Consider the following 20,786-nt stretch of genomic DNA (forward strand, 5'->3'; position numbering starts at 1 on the left):
TTCATCGCCTTAGTATACCTGACAACTTAGAAGAACTCGATGCTGCAACAGAAACTATTGGCTCTCTCTTTTCCAGCACATTAGATGCAGTCGCTCCTTTACGTCTAAAGAAGATTAAGGAAACTAATCCAACGCCGTGGTATGATGAGCACACTCGGGCTCTAAAACGAGCTGTTAGAAAAACTGAACGTAGTTGGAAGAAAACAAAACTAGAAGTTTTTCGCCTTTCGTGGAAAGAAAAAATGATTGAGTACAGAACGGCTATAAGAAATGCTAGATCTACTTATTTTTCAAATCTCTTAATAGAAAACAAACATAATCCTAGGTATTTATTTGACACAGTGGCTAAATTAACTAGAAACAGAGATTCAACTGCTGACGTTTCCATAGAGCACAGCAGTAATGACTTTATGAACTTCTTTACTTGCAAGATTGATAATATTAGAGAGAAAATTAAAAACATGCAACCGTCCACAGTTTCGCTTCAGACAGTGCACTGTAGTGTCCCTGAGGTAAAACTAGAATCATTCGCCGCTATAGGAGAGGAAGAATTATCTAAACTTATCAAATCATCAAAATCAACGACATGTATGTTAGACCCAATGCCGACTAAACTACTGAAAGAAATGCTTCCAGAGGTCGTAGGTCCACTTCTTGATATAATTAATTCATCCTTAACACTAGGATACGTGCCAAAAACCTTTAAGCAGGCTATTATTAAACCTCTTATTAAAAAACCTCAACTAGATCCGAGAGATTTAGTAAATTACAGGCCAATCTCGAATCTACCTTTTCTGTCAAAGATACTAGAAAAGGCAGTTTCAACACAACTGTGCTCCTTTTTAGAAAGAAATGGAATCTGTGAGGATTTCCAGTCAGGATTTAGACCATACCATAGTACTGAGACTGCTCTCGTTAGAGTTACAAATGATCTACTCTTATCATCCGATCGTGGCTGTATTTCTCTATTAGTGTTATTAGATCTCAGTGCTGCTTTTGACACTATCGATCACAACATTCTTTTAAAAAGACTTGAAAACTATATTGGCATTAGTGGAATTGCTTTGGCATGGTTCAAATCGTACTTATCTGACCGTTATCAGTCTGTAGTAGTTAATGAAGAGATGTCGTATCGCTCACAAGTTCAATATGGAGTACCACAAGGCTCAGTACTAGGACCGTTGCTTTTCACTCTGTACATGCTGCCCTTAGGAGAGATAATTAGGAAGCATGGTGTTAGTTTTCACTGCTACGCTGATGATACTCAGCTCTATATTTCCTCGCGCCCTGACGAAACCTACAAATTCACAAAACTAACAGAATGCATAGCTGACATTAAAAACTGGATGACAAGAAATTTCTTATTATTAAATTCAGAAAAAACTGATATCCTAATCTTTGGACCAAAAACTTCCTCACGAAAAAACCTTGAATACTCCCTAACACTTGACGGGTGCTCCATTAAACCTTCGTCCTCAGTTAGGAACCTGGGTGTGCTCTTCGATACCAATCTTTCATTTGAAAGTCATGTTTCTAGTATCTGTAAAACCGCCTTCTTCCATCTAAAAAATATATCTAAATTACGACATATGCTCTCAATGACAAATGCGGAACAGTTGGTTCATGCATTCATGACCTCAAGACTAGATTATTGTAACGCTCTACTGGGTGGTTGTTCTGCTCGGCTTTTAAACAGACTACAGTTGGTCCAAAATGCGGCAGCTAGAGTTCTTACTAGAACCAGAAAGTATGACCATATTAGTCCAGTTCTGTCAACATTACATTGGCTCCCTATTAAACATCGTATAGATTTTAAAATCTTGCTACTTACTTATAAAGCTCTAAATGGTTTAGCTCCCCAGTACCTAAGTGAGCTCTTAATGCATTATAGTCCTTCACGTTTATTGCGATCTCAGAATTCAGGCCAGTTGATAATACCCAGAATATCAAAATCAACTGAAGGCGGCAGATCCTTTTCCTATTTAGCACCTAAACTCTGGAACAATCTTCCTAGCATTGTTCGGGAAGCAGACACACTCTGTCAGTTTAAATCTAGACTAAAAACACATCTCTTTGCTCTTGCATACACATAACACATTATCAATACATTAACATTTTTCAAATCCGTTAAAGGATTGTTACGCTGCAATAATTAGGTCGGCCGGAACCGAGAACTTTTCCTATAACACTAGATATACCTGTACATCAGAATAAGAATGGCATCTACGCTAATATCTGTCTCTCTGCTTATCCTGAGGTTTGCCGGGTGCTGGATCCAGGCCGTATCCAGATCAGATGGAGAACCTGTGTCTGGACCTGACTACAACGTAGCCCAGGAGACAATGGGCCTACAGATCCAGTTCTGGCTGCATCTATAATTCAGATTTTTAATCCCCGTATCCGCTTACATATATTTATATATAATCTATTTTTAATCTCTATAATAAAAATGTATAATTCAGATTTTGATCTCCATATCCATTTACATATATTATATATATCTTCCAAGGGGTTTTTTCCCTCCTAGGACTTTTTTCCCAGTGTTAGCACGCTGGGTTTTTCTCCTAGGGGGTTTTTTCCACCCCTGGGAGTCAGCCGACATTGGCTTAATGTAGCACCATCTTGTATATGTTACATATTACCACGCTTGTTTGTACAGCTTATTTTTAACCACTTCCCTTTTTTCTGTGCTTCTAATATGTAAAGCTGCTTTGAAACAATTACCAATTGTAAAAGCGCTATATAAATAAATTTGACTTGACTTGACTTGACTTGTTCTTCTGTTGTTCTGAAAACATCGAGGATTTGCCAATTCACTTTCAGGATTGGGAAAATGTGGCTTTCCATGATTGGTGAATATATTCAGTAATGGTAAAGTTATTTGTATTCTTTCCGCATTTGTCCTTGCTGCCTTGAATCGTTGGTGTAAACACTCGTCTGTCTTATAGTACATACCCATAAGGCTAAAAATTGATTAGACAAGCATACTTTGCCCTGCTGAATCTTTCATCAATACAGTCAAGTCCAGATATTCAGAACTGGAACAGAGAGCCAGTGCAGTGCAACCTTTCATTATTAAAAAGTGTATAGTTAAAGGTGAATGTTGTCATTTTTGCACCACTAACTGCACTTAATGGAACAACAATCTATTTTTTGAGACAACACTTGCTCCACCAATCAAAGTGTTTGAAACAGAAAAAAATGAGATCATACACACATAAGTAAAAGTTAATACTTGTGCACCCACCAGAGAAACTGTTGACACATTTGCAGTGGAACATCTCAGCTTCTTTGACCTGGCAGGAGGCTCCGTTCTTGCAGGGATTCGGCAGACAGGGGTTGTTGCCGCACTCGCCAATGGCCGAACCATATAGAACGCTGCCACCATTCTCTTGTAGGTTATAGGCGAAGTTGTTGACGTCCAGCATGCGGACGCAGCCCACAAGTCCTGTTGAAACCGATGTCCTCTCCTTTACACTGCGAGAACAAACCAACCATTTTGTCAGTTCTCCATCCTTAATATTCATCTCAATTCTCAAATGACAGAAAATGTAACAACAGCATATAATTATTAAAAAAACAGAAATTTTTTCTTTATTGAGAAAAGACACTCTTTGTCTGACTGAGAATACATAGAAAAACATTCAATTAGATCTCAAGTAGTGTTTCATAACATCTCTGATTGATGCTAATTTGATTTGGCTATTTCTGCTCAATCTTATTAAGTCATATTAGTTGTTCTGGCAGGTTCCTGCAAACACGTGCAGACAGTCAGACAGTCAACGATGTAGGTTATTTTTCTCCGTGCTGTTTCATTATGACTTCTAACAAGACTAAAGGGGCTCTTATTAGTGTTATTTGGAGGCAGTCTGGAGCTTTTCTTACTCTGCTATCATGTCTTCAAGCACTCCTCCGATGAAAAGGTCTGTGTCCAGGTTGAGTCCATCTGTTCCTGGGGGACTCTGTCCTTCAACACTCGGCTCATTGTCCACGCTCAGCATGGCATTACGCCTATTACGCATTACTACGAGCTGATGCCAGCGACCCGGCTTCACCAGGACCTTACTGATCACTGAAGCCGTCCCAGAACCAGTGTTAAACCTTCATGTAGGAGACATTCAAGAGGATCATCACAAATTAAAATAGTTAAGAGATCTGTAATGGTCCAACAGATCTGTAATGTAATTTTCCAACCCTATATTCACTTGGTTACTTACCTGAGCTCCACATTTCCATCAACCAATGCCAGAGACAGGAAGTCCTTTTTGCTTTTTTGGCCATTGTAGAGTAATATTCCTGTCATTTCCGAAGCCCTGAACTCCATGGCAATGCGCACAGTGTGGTAGGCCCTCATGGTTTGGAAAGCCATGTAAGATTTTCCACCGAAGGATGGTATGAAGTACTTTATAACTGAGTAGGACAGAAGATAGAAGACATAAAGCAGGTTATCAGAGACTCTCAACCAGGCCTTCAATCCCTTAACAACAAACAAAACTTCTGATAACGCAGATACCCTTGTCAATGGTACAGTAATGTGACGTTCATGTTGTGTTTGCTATATTCCCTAGTGAGAGAAAACATAAGACCTGCACTGATGAGTACTGTACTTCTCCCTGAACCTTTCTGTTAAGACATTTACATTCCAGACAGAGAATCCCCATGCTCAAAGATGTATGAACACCTCTCTCTCTCTTTCTCTCTCGGCTGTCTCTCACCCCTTCCTCGAGAGAATGCAAGGCTGATGAAGCCTTCTCTCTTCATCACTCTTTAATGGCCCGATTGATCAGAGGAAGAGTTTGAGGGCTGCTTACAAGCCTTTAATTAGTGGCTTTTTTCACCTCACAGCGGTTTGATACTAGCTAAAGTTCATCGATGTAATTAGTGTCAATTATAACCTGACACAGCTGCAAAAGGTAGTTTCATATCCCAATACCACCAACAGAGACAATGAATTGAGCTAAATTTTCTTCAGTGTAACAGCAGGACTGCAATTTGAGATGCAAATCATTATTGAATCTTTTCTTCTTCTTCTTCAAAGGATTCAAATATGCTGACATATTAATAATAAATAATAACATTCATAAATAATACATATTCAATTGTAATCATTTATTAATAATAATTAATAATATTCAAGTTTTCTTTATAAGGTTTATTTCACACCAAAAGAAGGAAAGATCAAAAGAAATAAGAAACAATACTAAATAAAATTAAATGATGAACATTTTTAGATTTTTAAATATATTAAAATTAGGGTTGTCGATTTAACGCGTTAATTATATTAATTAAATACAGGAAAAAATAAAGTGTTAAAATTTTTAACGCACTTGTCTCGCCCTCAGACCTACGTATCTCATCTATAGTTGATGATGAAGGTTGTTAAATAATTGCCTCATATAGTATTCAGTCTAGTGCTGCAAGGATATTGCACAGCACCAAGATAACGACCTGAGCTGTCAGCGGTTTGTCACCGGTCACCAATGTTAAAATATTTGAGATGACCAGTCAAATCAAACTAGGTGGGCTTTCTGTTCACGGAAGCTGCTGAGCGCAAATTCCAGCGCGGAGCTTCAGTTAGTGGTCATAAAGAGTGTGATATGATGTAAGTAGCTAAACAATCCATTTCTTGATAACTGTTTTATGCTTGAAATGTTAAACAACTGACAAAAATAATCAGGGATGCAAACTAATAAACTTCAAATATCAAGAGACAAGGAGAGATTTTAAAGATATTATTGTCCATTTTTTTGGCCTTCAAACGTCTTAAAAACCATACATGTAGATCAGAGAAAACTACATTTTAAAAAGTTAATATTGTTTTACACACAAAGTTTCTTATTTAGAGTATAATTTTCTTTAAAAAAATATAGTTCACCCCAAAAATTTTGTCATCATTTAATCAACCTCATGGTCCAAAAGTTTGTGTAATAAATTCTATGTTGAATCAAATAAATATATTTCTTTCTGAATCTACTTTTTGTAATGTTTATTTGATGCTTTACACAATAATGACTTCAAATAATCTTTGGGGATAATTTCTCAGCCAAATTTGATGTGCGATTAATTAGATTAATTAATTGCCACATCATGTATTTAATTAGATTAAAAAATTTAAATTGCTTGACAGCCCTAATTAAAATGTATGATCAATATATTTAAATTATTAAATAAAAATATATTTTATTTAATATATAAATTAAATAAATTATAAAGTATTCATGGTATTTGTTATACTGCCTTTTATTTTATAAAAAAAAAAAAATCAACATTTTATTGCAGCATTTTAATAAAAATAACCATTGAAAATACCATCAACATATTGCAGTATTGAGATGTATAGGAATAAATTTACAGAAAAAATGTGTTTAACTTTCATAAAAAGAACAATGCAAATAATAAATGGTCCTAAAATTAGTTTTTCCCTTTTGATTTAGGTATTTTTTTTTCCTTTTCAACCATTCAGTTGTCTTTCCAATGTACAGATTTTTTCTAGTTTTTGTACTTCTCCTCACCTTTCTCGCACACAGCTCCTCCTCTACCTGCGGGACAGATGCAGGTGAAGTCATTGTCCTCCTCCTCGCAGGTTCCGCCGTGACGGCAGGGCTGAGAGTCGCACGGCCTGTTGGCGTGGGCCACTGGTTTGTTCCTCAGGAAGACTGTGGGGGCCTGGGAAGGAGTGGTGGTGGCTGGTGCTGCTGTGGTGGTCCTGCGGCTGGTGAAGGGCCGTCTGGTGGTGGTCGGGCGGAGAGTGGTAAAAGCAGAAGTAGGAGACAGCATGGTGGTGGTGGGAGTTGTGACAGACGCTACGGTGGTTGTCGTGGTGGTGAAAAAAGGAACAGCTGAAAGACCTAAAAAAAATTGGAGAGAAGGAAAAATTGGTCAATAGGCCTAGTCAGGGTAGACATATTTAATTCTTTACGAATTAAACCAAGGCTGTGAGACATACAGTCTCGAGTTCAATAAGCTGGTTCTTTTTGAGTTATTTGAGTCCTGCGGGCACTCGTGGTTATCAAATACCAGCTCAAAGAGCAATCACACTCAACAAAAGGCAGCAAGAGAAAAAGAAGAAAGGACAGAAAAGCAATTTCAAGCAGGTTACCATAGTTGGTGATGCGGATGTTCTCTTCTTCAGGTTTCTTCACAACAATACCAGTGTCTTTAGATGCCTTGAGCTGTTTGAGAAGGGCTCCCTCAATATCCTCCACACTGAACCTTGTGTCTGTAGAACGAGAACGCAACATTAAATGTATTGCACAAAAACCAGCACTAACCAGACCCACCACCCTCACACTTGACATAACATACTGCAAATATATACAGAAAAGCCTGCGTGTAATAGACCCTTGGGAGAAGCAGTTCTTGAACCGCCATGCATTTCAGGGACGTTGGGATGAAACACTCTAATAACGCTTCCACAGATGGCCCTGTTACAGGCCACCACAGATCGCCTTTATGACAGGCGCTTGTGTTAGAATAGTGCTCTTGTGCCGCTGAAGGGGACCAATAAAAAGAGAATAGCGAAGGAGATTTTTATCAGCTGGTACGATGCTCGGAGGGTCTTAAAAGCATGAGAAGCGATGGAGACCATAATAAAGCAGCTTTTTCAGAAACCCTAGCTGATAAATTACCTCACTAAAAAGGCCACGCTCTCTGACCGCTCCCGCAGCCAGAAAAGACGAGAGCAGTATCTTCAGGGATTCTTTTACTTAACTTATACGCCTTATTCTGCTGTTGAATTATTATTTTCTTCAAACATACAAGGGAGTTTTTATGTGCTTTTTATTTCTTGCCGTAGGCATGTTTCTAAAGGAGCGCAGACTGAGGGAATTTTGATGTGAGGGGAGGGTATAAGTCGGACTTTGTGCTTTGTGTGGTAGAGCTGCTTCAGAAATAAACGAGAAGCAGCTTGAAAAAAGAAAATAAACAAAAACAGGATAAGGAAAGACGTGGGGAAGACAGATAATAAAGAATACTGAGGGGCAATTTCACTAAACAGTGCAGTATTTCAGTGCAAAAACCTCAGTCTTCACTAAGCACATGCAATCTCATTTAATCCAGATAAATGCACTGAAATGTTTAAATTAAGGCACAGTCTTTCCTTGCAAACAAACCGCATTGTCCATTAAAAGTAGGCTAATCAAGTTAAAAATGATTTTTATTTTATTTAATTAAACGTTTACTATTATCAGTCAAAGTTGGCAGTAAACGTAATTTTATTTAAGAGAGATGTTTGTTATTTTTTATTGATCATGGCAACTGTTATTAAGCAAATGGTCACAAAATGATGGAGAAAAGCGTTGTAACTGGGAATGTGTCCAGATGTGCCCTGTAGTCAAGTGCACTTTCTGCATTTTAAAAAGCCTGGATAGTGTATTGATGTTGTACAGTCGCAGAATAGCATGCTAGACATACTCTAATGGTTGAGCTACAGAAACTTTCAAGTCTGTAAATGTTACTGGTCCTACCCACTCCACTCTGAGTGGAATCTGAACCAGCGTCAACCGGCATGGGAGACAGGAATGCTAAGGGGTTTGAGGTTTCTGCACAGCTCCAACTAATTGGGGCCTGTTACACTCACTCCCCTAAACCTCAATCCCACCCGGGTCACGGCACCAACGTAACTGGACCTACATGCACTGCTCTGAGCAGGATTCAAACCAGCATAAACTGGCATGGGATGTGGGTGTGCTAACAAGGATGCTAAACACCACAGCCCTTAGTGTCAGTTGCTAGTATACCTCTTAAGGCCTGGGGAGTGAGGTTTACTTTACACTCCTAAACCTTTCTCCCATCCGGGTCATGGCACCAATGTCCTACCTGCAATGTCCCAAGCGGGATTCAAACCAGCGTCGAGCGGCATGGGAAACATGAACCTCTTTATGGCCCCCGTTACACAAGATCAAGGATTACAGTATCCATACTGTGATCAGTGCTAATTTTGCGGCCAAGTTTGTGCAGATTGATTATTTTGGTAACTGAGTCTTTTTGAATCTTTTTGAGTAAACAATCGTTAAGAACAACCTTTGGTGTAACTTTACCTGGGTCAAAGTGAGCCTCGACAAAGGCTATTATGGAGTTGCTGGGGGCCAGATTCTTCACACGGACACTCTCGAAGTCTTTCTGGACATCTGACTTGCGGAACAACTCATTCAGCTGAAGAAAATAAAAGCAGAGAGAAAGTGAGACAGAGAAAAACAAAGAACTAAATGCCCCAAGTGCAGTGTGTGAAACTGGTAATAAGCTCGATATGCTGATCTAGTTCTCGTTAACACCAAATTCCTCCACAAGATGAGAAAGTGTGTCAGTGGAAAAACTCTACTGAACCCCATCGGGTCTCGGTGCACAAATTGACATTTAACTACAGCGCCGGAGTAATTACATGAACAAGTTTCGAAGTCAGCAGTAAATGTCAGGTTACAACACTGCCCATTTAGAATCGGCTTAGTTTCTATTTCGGTACACATAGGAAAGTTTTCACAGATTTGTTGCAACGTGAGAGGAGCTCAGTCACTAATATTAGTCGTGAATATCTACACAAAGACCGTTTCACCGAAACAAAATTCACTTTGGTGCACCTAATTGGTCAAAACTAGAACAGACGAGAAGTGGTTTACAATTAGAATGCACTCAATCGATTCACAAACCGCTTTGTGCTTTCTGACGTGTGTGCACACTGTTAGAGAGCCTCAGCAGGAGGTCCGCTGAGTACCCCATTCAAGTCACCCAAGGGCCTTGTATTTTCCTTCTTCACTCTTTTCATTCACAGCTGCACTTGAATTCGGAAAAGCGTACAGAGTTGTCACAGACATAATGGCTTTTGCCTCTAGGCCGACCCTCTGTGAGTTCAATGTACATTTGGATCCATGCTGGGCAAGAAAAGAGAGGAGATGCTCTCTCCCTTCAAGCTTCACCGGAGAGACCCCTAACAAAACCAGGCTGCCCGGCACAGCCGGATGGACACAGTGACCCAGAAACTGGCCGCTCTATCCTCAGAATCTGCTTACACAGAGTCTAGCAGACAGGGCTGAAATCAAGTGAAGGAAAAGATGTGGTGGAGATATAAATGCGTGAATGAGAGGAGGTGTTCTGCTGAACCTGGGGCATCATGCACAGAGGAGATGTGGGATTAGGGCACGCTCAAAGCCAATGAAACCATTTAAATTGCTGGCTCTGTTCTGCCCATGGCCCCATTTGAGATTTGGACTTCACAGAACAAGAGAGTGAAGTATGGGGGATTAGCTTTCTGTGTCAGACGGAACGCTGGTAGAGAAAGGCTGATTACATCCTCGCTTAGTCCCTGTCGGGAATCTCGGTCACAGCACTAGCTAACATTAGAGTGATAAGTGGAACTCATTATCGTACTGCCCTTCATTCCAGACACGCCCAAAATGGGTTAACAAGCCGAAAACAAATCGCCAGCTTCTTCAGCAGTTGCCAGCAGGTAGTGTGCAGATGTCAAAAGTATTGGTACGTTGATGATGCCAAGACACCATCCAGTGATGATATTGTTAACTGAAACTAAAACTATTATTAATTGTTTTTGGGTACTTGAAATAAAGCTGAAATACAATAAAATATAAATATTAGATGAACAACTTAAAAAAAAGAAATGTAGACTTGGCAACTAAATGAAATAAATATAAGTTAAAGTGTTATAAGTGTTAATTACTAAAACTTAAAAATAAATTAAAGCTAAATAGAAATTTTAGAAAAATCTAAAAACTAATAAAAATGACGAAGCACATAAAATTTCTAAAAATAAAATCCATTTTTTCTTAAATAAAAACTATAAATATAAAAATATAACAAGTTAAAATATAAAAATAAAATTCTTAAAAAAGATTAATAGTTACTATAATTTTATAAAACTAATAGTAAAATAATAAGAAACTACTTTTTTATTCTGTGCATTTTCTCACTATTACTATTATTACTTCACCTCATTGAAAACTGATTTTGATCAGGCTTCTGAGGCAGAGTAAATGATCTATAACAAAATAAAACCAGCTTTGGTGATAACTAAATGAATATTTAATTACTATAGTGGTCATTTCTTGGTAGAAATAGCATCAAAAGCAGAAAATGTTGGTCAAAAAGGTAAAAAATTACACAGAAACTGACCACCATCCTCAACTTTCAGATGCCATCTTTATTTTTTTGCTCAACTGTCATGGAATGGAAGGCACAGGATTGTGGGATATCAAAGGCAGCGAAGGATACATCTATACAGCCTTCAAAAATTTATCAGAAGAAGGTACTGGATTTGGAAGTTCCTTTATGCCTTCCTGCTTTAGAATTCATCCTCCGAAGGCAGCAGTTTTCAGCTTTCGGATGCAGCTTAGTAAGCCTGAAGACCTTGATTAGCTTTGGTTTGATTAGCTTCAGGTTTGTCAGATTAGGGTTGGAGGTAAACTCTACAGGAAAGTGGATCCCGAGGGCCAGAGTTGAGAACCTCTATATTATACTATATTGTCTATTTTTTTGTTTTGTTCCCCTATTCCTGCTTTGTCATACCATAAATATTTAAAATAAATTGTTATAATACTTGAATGAGAAAAAAGGGGTCATTTTGGCAAAGTATTAACAACAAAAATATTGTTTAAAAAAAATGGAAAAATATTAACAAGAAAAAACTCTCACTAAATTCAATTTGAAGAAATGTTTAATTAATTGAGAAGTACTTGACAGCTACATGCCGTTGTTTTAATGTAATTTGTTTATATTTAAACTAATATTTCACTGTGCAAATAACCACCTTAGCACATTAGCTTTTGCTGTGCTATTGAAATTAATAAAGTATTGTGAAGTATTTCACTAGTATTGGCATGGGCTACTGAAATGTTGGTAAGGTGACCTCCACTAGGCTATATTTAGCATCTGGACAGTTTTGAGTGCTGGATGCTATAATGGGATTTGCGTTGATCACACTTCAAAATCAAGTGTCTGTATTTTATTTGTATGCTAATGCATTGCTTTTCTAGAGACTGTCAGAACAACAGACATGTTTTTTTTCAAAGACGTATTCAACCTGTTCCACTGGATAATTCCACCAATTATCGCAATTGATTCCGCATTCATTCCCAAGGGGTCAACCTCAAGAGTAAAGAGACTGGATTGAAAAATAAAAGGCCGATACAAACAAGAAAAGAACCTGTGATAAACAAGAAGCTAATCTTCAATCAAGTTTCAGTTACTTTTTGGAAAGAAAAAAGCAGTAACATGAAAAGCTACAATATTGTGAAAACAGCTGAGCTACTGCCACACTACTGAGAAATGTAGCAGCACCAATGTGGCATAAAACTTATGTTGTTTTGTATATATATATATATATATATATATATATATATATATATATATATATATATATATATATATATAAAAGAAACTGTAACCGAAACCTGAACTTCTTTTCAAAGCTGAACTGAAAGTGAACTCAAGCAAAAGTTTTAGCTACACCACTCACAGCACTCTCGATGCTCCGGGCCGTTTCACCGAACAGCTCCGATTTGGGGTCCTCCATCTCAGGCGTGTAGAAGATCTCCTGACCCTCTACCTTGTCCAGGTGCAGGAAGCCGCTGAAACGCATGGTAGCTGTGGGACAAGGCAGGGAAGCACATTTGGTTACATAAAAGATTGTAAAAGAAAGAAAGGCACAGATCCACACTCAGCTACACACACTTGTGGTTGGTGCAATGCCAGTCTGTAAATTAGTGATGGAGCCTTTGTGGGGTTAGTTGTGGGGTTCATTGAGTGGGGAAAGAGAGGTTTGTTTGCAGTGGAGGTGGAGGTATAGAAAAGTATGTGAAAGTATGGACGACAGGGACAGAAAGAGGGGCTTGGAAGGGAGGATGGACTGGAGTTTACCAGACCGAGACTCTTCCCAAAAGCTGGCATGGAGGACTGAGTGGAGAAAGATCAGTTAGACAGCAACACTTACATACACGGCACAATATATCACAAATATTAGGTTAAAAGACACTTTCATAAGTCCCGACTAGGGTTGGGGTCATCATTAAACATTGCTTTAAGGTTATTGCTGACCTTTCTCATTGACACTAATAAGCGTAAAGAGCGATAGAGGATCAGAGGCTTGGTTTTACATGACGGAGAGAAATAAATAATGAATAAACGACTGAAGGAGAGCGGGGAGCGGGCCTGATGCTGGGTACTGTGCAGCATGTAATCAGCTGAACAAATTGCCCAAATCAATCATGCCGGCCAGGCTCCAGCTTGGCTGGGACCGGGAAAAGCACTTGTATGATTATCGTGAAAGATAGCCGTAATTGTCTTCTAATCCCAGGAACGAGTGACTGACAGAAGCTGGTTAAAACTGCATGATAAGGGTCTTTTTGCACAGACACACATCACCTCGTATCTGATGGGACTTTCAAAAAGGAGCAAATGGGGGAGATTTGAATGTGAAGAGAGATTGAGGGAAACAGCGATCAGATTCTAAATCGGAAACATCTGAGGACAGGATTTTCCCACGGAGCGCAAAGACGTGGAGAAATCAGGCTTTAGATGTGGATTTAAATTAAAGTCCAAAACTGTCCACCACAATATGGCTATAGTTCATCATTTCTAGCATGTACTTGTCACATCCAGCACATGTCCTTATCTTGGTTACAAAGCATCCAGATGGCTTTCTGTCGTACAATGAGCTATATCATTTGAATTTACACTAGATATGCTAACTTATTCTTAACAAACATTTGAACTTTGATGCAGAGGGTTGGGGTAGAGGCATCTAAGCGCCCTAGTTTAAATCATAGGCTTGGAATTGCTCCATATAGAATAAACACCAAAGAATTTAGTATCATTTGAGTACTGGAAAATAACTTAGTTAAACAGGTTTTCATTAGGGAGGCATTATTCCCCTCTCTAACATCACATTCAGGCAACAAAGGGTAAACTGCACTGTTTGCTGTTCTCAGCTTTCAGTTAAACACCTTGATATGATGGGGAGTTGTCCTTTACTTAGTGCTTGAGAGACATGGGGAGAGCTCGAGCTGACAGCAGAGACTGAACGCAATGGACATCAGTGCCCTCGCTCCCGGCCGCTGTGACACATCGCCAATAAACGGTGGGGAGTTACGAGACTCGGCTGACGGATATGAGAAAAGACGTGAGCACTTGACCTAGTGTTCCCATACAGAGAACACAAAACATCTGCCTGCTTCTGCCTGCCTGTCGTGTATTGATTAGTCTCTATTGTGTGTAATTTCTGCTCTTATAAAACAGATGGGGCTGGTGTGAGAAAAAGGTTTGTGCGTATATATTGGCGCATCTGGTCTGATGCCAGTCAGAATACATTTTGTACAATTGGTTTATCCATTTGCTACGGCTACTGACACGGAACCTGCACCCCTGCATCTGGCATACTCAGGGTCCAAAATAAACTATTTATATACACTACTGTTCAAAGGTTTGGGGTTAGTATGATTTTTTTAAATAATACTTTTAATCAGTCAGGACACATTAAATTGATCAAAAGTGACATTTACAATGTTACAAAATATTTCTATTTCAAATAAATGCTGTTCTTTTCTATTCATCACAGAATAATGAAAAATATATTATCATGGTTTCCACAAAATTTTAAGCAGCCTTCAACACTGATACTAAACACATATTAAAGTAAAGGTTATTTGCATTTTTCTGCATTGTAAGTGCTCATTTTGGAACCTGGGCATACAAAACCAACATCCATACGGTACGTCTGAGATAATATATGCTCACAAAATGTAGTTTCCCCTGTCATTACCAACTCCTCCTCCTCCTCACCATCCTCTCAGTCTTTCAGGATAAAAAGAATATCGCTGTAGGCGGCTTAGTCACACAGTTAATAAATGAACACGTGCTATTATCTGTAGTACTGCATAAAATAGGCGAAACTTGGTGGAGAGTGACTGATGAGAACTTACAGGGGCAGTTTGTTCCCTCAGAGCTGATGGCAGCCGTCTTCCCGTCGGGACAGCAGCCGAAAGGTGTGTTGTCACAGGAGGACCGCTCCTCGACTGTGGGAATAGTGGTAGTTGCTACTGTTGTACCTGAAGTGAGAGATGAAGACGTCACACAAGCAGGATTTCTAGAATTTTAAGCTTCTAGTTTAAATTGATATCTCTATGTTTGTATGATTGCAAAAACAATTAACATGTCACGTTGCGGAGAAGGAAAATTATGGTGTAAATAATTACAGAGGCAGACGGCTCTATGGTTGACACTTTGATTTGCTGTAAACAATCTGCGAGCAGTTGCAAAATGACTTTTACATCTTTTTCTTGATGTATTCCTACTTTTTAGATGCTCATTATGCAAACCCTAACAATAGCTTGTTAAAACTGTCTTGGCTATGGAGCCAGTCTCACACCTACAAGTATATATACTGAAGATTAGGAGTGTGGGTTGGAGCAAAATATCTCCTGCTTGCCAAACAAGCCATAAAGCCGTCAGATGTTCAAGGGCTCTGTGAGTATGAGAGAGGCAGTGTGTGAACGAGATAGTGAGTGGTGGAAAATGACTTTTGGCATAGATCTGGAGAGCATCCATGGATGTCATTTCATTGCATCTGTGGGCAAATTTATGAGCCGCTGCCCCTGAGGTGCAATGCTGGCCACCACACTGCTTCAGCCTTACAGGCTATTGGTTCACTGGGAGGCAGAAAGTCATCAGAAAGTCTCAAGAGATGCCTCCCACTCCGGTGTCAGACAGACTTCATGTGTCCTGTGTCAAAGAGCGCTCCGGTCCAACAGTGACAAGAGAATAAATCTGATGCCCTGCTGCTCTCTCTTATACCATTTCAGGCAGTTAAACAGTGTGTCTGTAGAGCTAGCATTAGCTGAATAAAAATAGCTGGTCTACTTTATGTATTATGGTGGTGAAGGGCACAAAAACAAATGGAGGGATTGAAGGATTTGTCACTTGTATGTCAACCAAGACGCTATAATTTTAAAGGGGACTGTAGTGGAGAATAAAATTAAAGGTTAGCCAGCTATTGGAGCCATTGTTAAAATTTGATAATTTTTTTGTCTAAAATGCTCTTTAGAATTACAACTTTCCCTATGGTATTACAAATGCCCCTATTTGTAGTGACTTGCTATTGTTAGTTGGAGGAAGGCAATCCAGCTAAGGATTATCTGAGTCTTCGACTGTGTTAACATCATACTTTCTTTAATAACCAATGTAATATATTTTAAAAATGGTTGTCAAGGTAGCAGTTGGAATTTATTCATTCTGAAAATGTCTTTGTTGTTGTCATCTATGGGAAGGAATTAAGTGCACACAAACACACACGAATATATATGTATTCACATGTTTTTTTTTTTTTAAAGACACCTTTTGTTCACTTTAAACCATTTTTGTAATGTGTTGGGCTGCCAATGTACAATCTATGTCCTGAGGTAAAACCAACTGAGAACCACTGAACTAAAAGCCATTGTCTTTTTAGAACCATTTGATCTGTCCCACCCCAACTTACTGTTTCAATAGCAAATACATCAACACAGTAAAAAAAAAAAAGCCAAATAATTTCAAGGGGTCTTTAAATGTACAGTCTATGTACTTGAGTTCTGTTCCTGACCAATACAGATTATGCAAGAACAGCTCAGAGGAGAGAAAGGAACAGGCATTGCATCGACTGCACCCGAAATGGCCTTTAGAAGAGGCTTACTTATAAGGTTAGGCCACGTTAAAAACCAGTCATTTTGGTGAATTATTCACTGAAGTGATTCCAAATGAAATTGCTCACTTAGCAGTTGGATGTCAGGTGTCAAAACCTCTCACATAATGGCTGCTGAGATAATGTACAATGTTAAATTGATATGCCATTACAATTCGAGAAGAGGTCATCTCACACACAAGGTCAGCCCATACAAAGGAGAATTTCATCATCTCTTGTCATCTGTTCTTGACAATTATGCCTAAACCCCTTATGACTGAAAGATTATGGTGAATGCATTACCAAGTGGCTCTTCTCCGCTCTCCTCCATTCCGCTCACCATCTCGTCGTCCCCACTGGGCTCTCCACTGCCCGACTCCTCAAAGTAAGGGCTGGAGTCCACGGATGGGGATGAGGTGCGGGGTGGTTTGTAGGGTGTGGTGGGGCGGTGGGTGGTGAAAGAGCTGAAGTTTATTCCTGCCTCGTCCACCCTAGGTGGAGGCAGTGCCTCCACCACGAATCTGTCCGGATCCTTGAGAATGCTTGAAGTGGTGGTGGTGGTGGGGTGGCCATGGCGCTGTTTGGTGGTCTTGACGTGAGCGGTGGGAGGGGTGGTGCGGTGGGTGGTTGGGAAGGGGGTGGGTTTGGCCGTCTGCTCAATGGATTCTGGGAGAAAGCAGGAATGGAATGATGGGTAAGCATAGATGGAAATGTTTCTGTAAGCCTTGTTTCTCACCTTTGAATTCTACCTACACCCTCCCACCCCTTCCTCTTTGCCATTAAAAGAACAACAAAATAAAGCTTCAGCATGGTCTCAGCAGGGCATCCTTATCCGGAGCAATGCTTTGTATGTCTCACAGATTCATATCAAAATCAGATGCATGGAAACACCAGGAATAAACCCACTCCTGCCTGCAAAAAGCATCGTGTTTCAATCATATCACTTAAGCTTCATTACGCCCCAACATCTGAACACCTGCAAGGAGCCTCTTTTGTAGTCAGACAACAAGGGCTTAGCCTTAAAGGATTAGTTCACCCAAAAATGAATATTTTGTCATTTACTCACACCTCATGTTGTTCCAAACCTGTATGAATTTCTTTCTTTTGTAGAACAAAAAGGAGAGATTTTGAATTAATGCCCTGGTTGCTCTTTTCCATGCAATTACAATGAATACAGCTTTCAAACTTAAAAAAAAAAAAAAATGGCACAAAAGCACAATAAAATGGTCTTAACGACTAATATATTCCTAGTCACAAATGAACAATTCTGAATGGTTCTGTAAACTGAATGAACCAAATTATAGAAAAGGTCTGACTTCAGTCTAGTATCATAAACTCTAATGAACATGCCTTGGAGAGCTAGAGTGGATTGTCAAGATTTTCGGTGAATAATGACTTGCAAAGGGAAAGTTCACACAAAATGAAAACTCTGTCATCATTTACTCACTCTCAAACTTTTTTTCTTGGTGGAAACGGTTTTATCAACGAGACATTTCTCAAAATATCTTCTTTTATGTTCCACCAAAGAAAGTCATACAGGGGTGCGTTTCCCAAAGCAAACTATGGTCATGAGTTCCGTCATTACCAATAGAGTTCAATGGGACTTACGACCATAGTTGACTAACGATGCTTTCGGGAAACGCACCCCAGGCTAGCAACAACATGAGGTTAAGTAAACTAAATTTTTATCTGTTCTACACACAAACTATTGTGTGGCCAAAATATTCTTCAACCCTTTCCTAACAGGTTTGGAATGACACAAGAGTGGAAAAAATAATGACAGAACCTTAATTTTTGGGTGCACTATCCCTTTAAATTATCCACAAAACTAATGAACTGCACATGTAGAAGAACTGGGTTGCTGCACTGCATCTTTCTGATGTGATTCTTTGAGGTTTTTAAAAGCTACATTTTCCGCAAGCTTAAACCGATCATTACACAGACTCTTGACCAGAAGTGTTTATATACTACTGGGTTTGAGACTGCAGAATACGGTTGATCTGCGAGAGAGTGAGCTTTGCGTGTGAGAGAGTGCCTGTAGATATGAATTATATATACATATTCAGATGTTGCCCTCCTGTAGGGAGGCTTTAATCACAGACAGCCAGAGCCTCTAGTGATGAATGATTGATATAAATAGGGCAGAAAAGCAGGGTTTAGCTGCAGCTTCAAAGGAAGCCCTCACTTCATGAAGGCATCCGTCGACGGTCCGACCACCGCAGCCTTGTCAACACGCAAGCCTCTCCACTGCAGCAGCTGAGCTCAAACTTCAAAAAGACACTGCCAATGCAAGAGTCTTTATCAAAGATGCATATTTAAAGATTGCGAAGACAATAATAACTGCGGTGTGGACGAATCGAGACTAGATTTCACCACAATAGGGACCGAGGGATCCACGCGCCCAAACATCCGTGGCTTTGTGCTCAACTTTAACGGATCCCCTGTGTACAGGCTAACCGCGCTTGGTCTGGAACCTGATAACACGCTAGCGCAGGCTCTTAATTACATGCTAATCATCTCGCATTTGAACAGCGAGTAGCTGACGAGGTGTGAAATACGATACCTTACAGAAATACTACTTCTATCAGACCGGCTGTCACAGCCTGGGCGAGTGGGGGCGAGTGTGTAGATACACTAGCTTTGTGCGGGAGAGCACCGATGCTATCGCCGTTTGTCACAGCATCCGTTTTCTTATTTCGACTCGGCTGCACCTGTCATTCAGGAGCTCAGCGTAGCGTTAGCTCAGAGAGATCTGGGGTGTGGGATTTGAGTCACCCGCCCCAGCTTTGGGTTTTGTGACACAAATACGTACGCTGAAAGAGAGCAACTGCCAACGGGAGCAGTCAGCTCGCCTTAATCAAGTTTAACGCTCCATTTGGTTTTCAGAGAGGCAGGGTGAACAATTAGGAGATGCAAAAATCATTGTCATCTTCAGTTGGCATAGCCGTATACTTACTCTTGAAAGGCTGTTATTAAGATGGCTTTCTGTCTTTTCATACAACATTGTGCGTGTGTGTGTGTTTTGGGCGGAAATTGAAAGAGGCAGAGAGAGAAGAGAGAAAGGCAGAGAAACTAAGAAATGAAAAGGGTAAAGGAGATTGTTTCTGATTCAAAACAAGTTCTATCAACAAATTTAACTCTTGTCCTAACCTGACTATGATTCCAGCCTCAAGTCTGTCTACACTGACATTAGAAATATCACGTGATAAAACACAATGACTACAGAGGACGTGTTTTTGTAGGCCAACCCGCAAGTTTGTGGCGCATGGGTTCCCTCGGTTGAAAGCCCATAGACTTTTGGAAAATCGCAGAAAATAAGCTCTGTGTTTAACAAAGGGTTATGACACTAACACGTTTTGTCTATCAAGATAATCTTTACAAGTTAACACAACATTTATAGATTTTGAAGCCTAAATAAAGTCGTCAGATATAAAAGGCTAACAGTAGGCTATAAACAGACTACAGCACACCATGGTCGCGGATCAACGTCGTCACCACCAAGCTTCCTCAAACTGTATTTAAAAAACAACTTTATTTAAAAACATGCTCGCTGATTATGATCTGTGCTGTTATGAATACTTTTCCACTTTTTCATGAGAAATGCTGTCCAAATGTCCCGTTTTTAGTGATGACGTCTAAAGTCCCCGCCAAAAGAAGTAGTCCCTTTTAGCAACTTGTTAGCAACCGCCGATTTTAAGACACAGTAAAAGTTTAAAAAGCACAAGTGGGTTATAACTGGTGTGTTTTATGTCATAGATCAAAACGTGAAAGTATTTAGAGGCTTTGTTAACCACAGACCTTATTTCAGGCGATTTAGCAAAAACCCATTTAAAAAACCCATAGACTTTACGGCGTTGGAACCGGAAGTCCTAAATTGCTAACTCGCTTCCGGGTTTTGCCTACAAAAATGCGTCATCCCTGGGGCACTCTATTGTTAAACTACTGTATGTGGAGCAGATTTTCCAACCAATGAGATTTAACGAGGGGCAGGGCTACCCAGTGCGATGCCGCTGAATTAGACGGCAAACCATCAACAAAATTTCAAATTACTCGCAGTGGCTAGTTAGGACAAAACTAGATTTTTTATTAATTTACATGATTTTTCATGCCTAGAAATCACTTTTAAAAT

General features: G+C 39.6%; 1 protein-coding gene across 9 annotated transcripts in view; it reads right to left on the minus strand.

The window, feature by feature from the left end:
* The window catches only part of agrn (agrin), a 282,408-nt gene that overhangs the window by 33,476 nt on the left and 228,146 nt on the right, over positions 1 to 20,786 (minus strand). For all 9 annotated transcript variants that reach the window (XM_048178733.1, XM_048178732.1, XM_048178735.1 and 6 more), the window contains 9 exons: positions 16,961 to 17,323; positions 14,925 to 15,050; positions 12,464 to 12,591; positions 9,039 to 9,153; positions 7,100 to 7,219; positions 6,513 to 6,848; positions 4,218 to 4,410; positions 3,886 to 4,101; positions 3,248 to 3,477 (listed from right to left, as the gene is read on the minus strand). In XM_048178733.1, coding sequence (XP_048034690.1) covers positions 3,248 to 3,477; positions 3,886 to 4,101; positions 4,218 to 4,410; positions 6,513 to 6,848; positions 7,100 to 7,219; positions 9,039 to 9,153; positions 12,464 to 12,591; positions 14,925 to 15,050; positions 16,961 to 17,323 — 1,827 coding nt within the window. The remainder of the gene's footprint in view (positions 1 to 3,247; positions 3,478 to 3,885; positions 4,102 to 4,217; positions 4,411 to 6,512; positions 6,849 to 7,099; positions 7,220 to 9,038; positions 9,154 to 12,463; positions 12,592 to 14,924; positions 15,051 to 16,960; positions 17,324 to 20,786) is intronic.

Source organism: Megalobrama amblycephala, linkage group LG24 (genome assembly GCF_018812025.1).
Source record: "Megalobrama amblycephala isolate DHTTF-2021 linkage group LG24, ASM1881202v1, whole genome shotgun sequence".
Lineage (NCBI taxonomy): Eukaryota > Metazoa > Chordata > Actinopteri > Cypriniformes > Xenocyprididae > Megalobrama > Megalobrama amblycephala.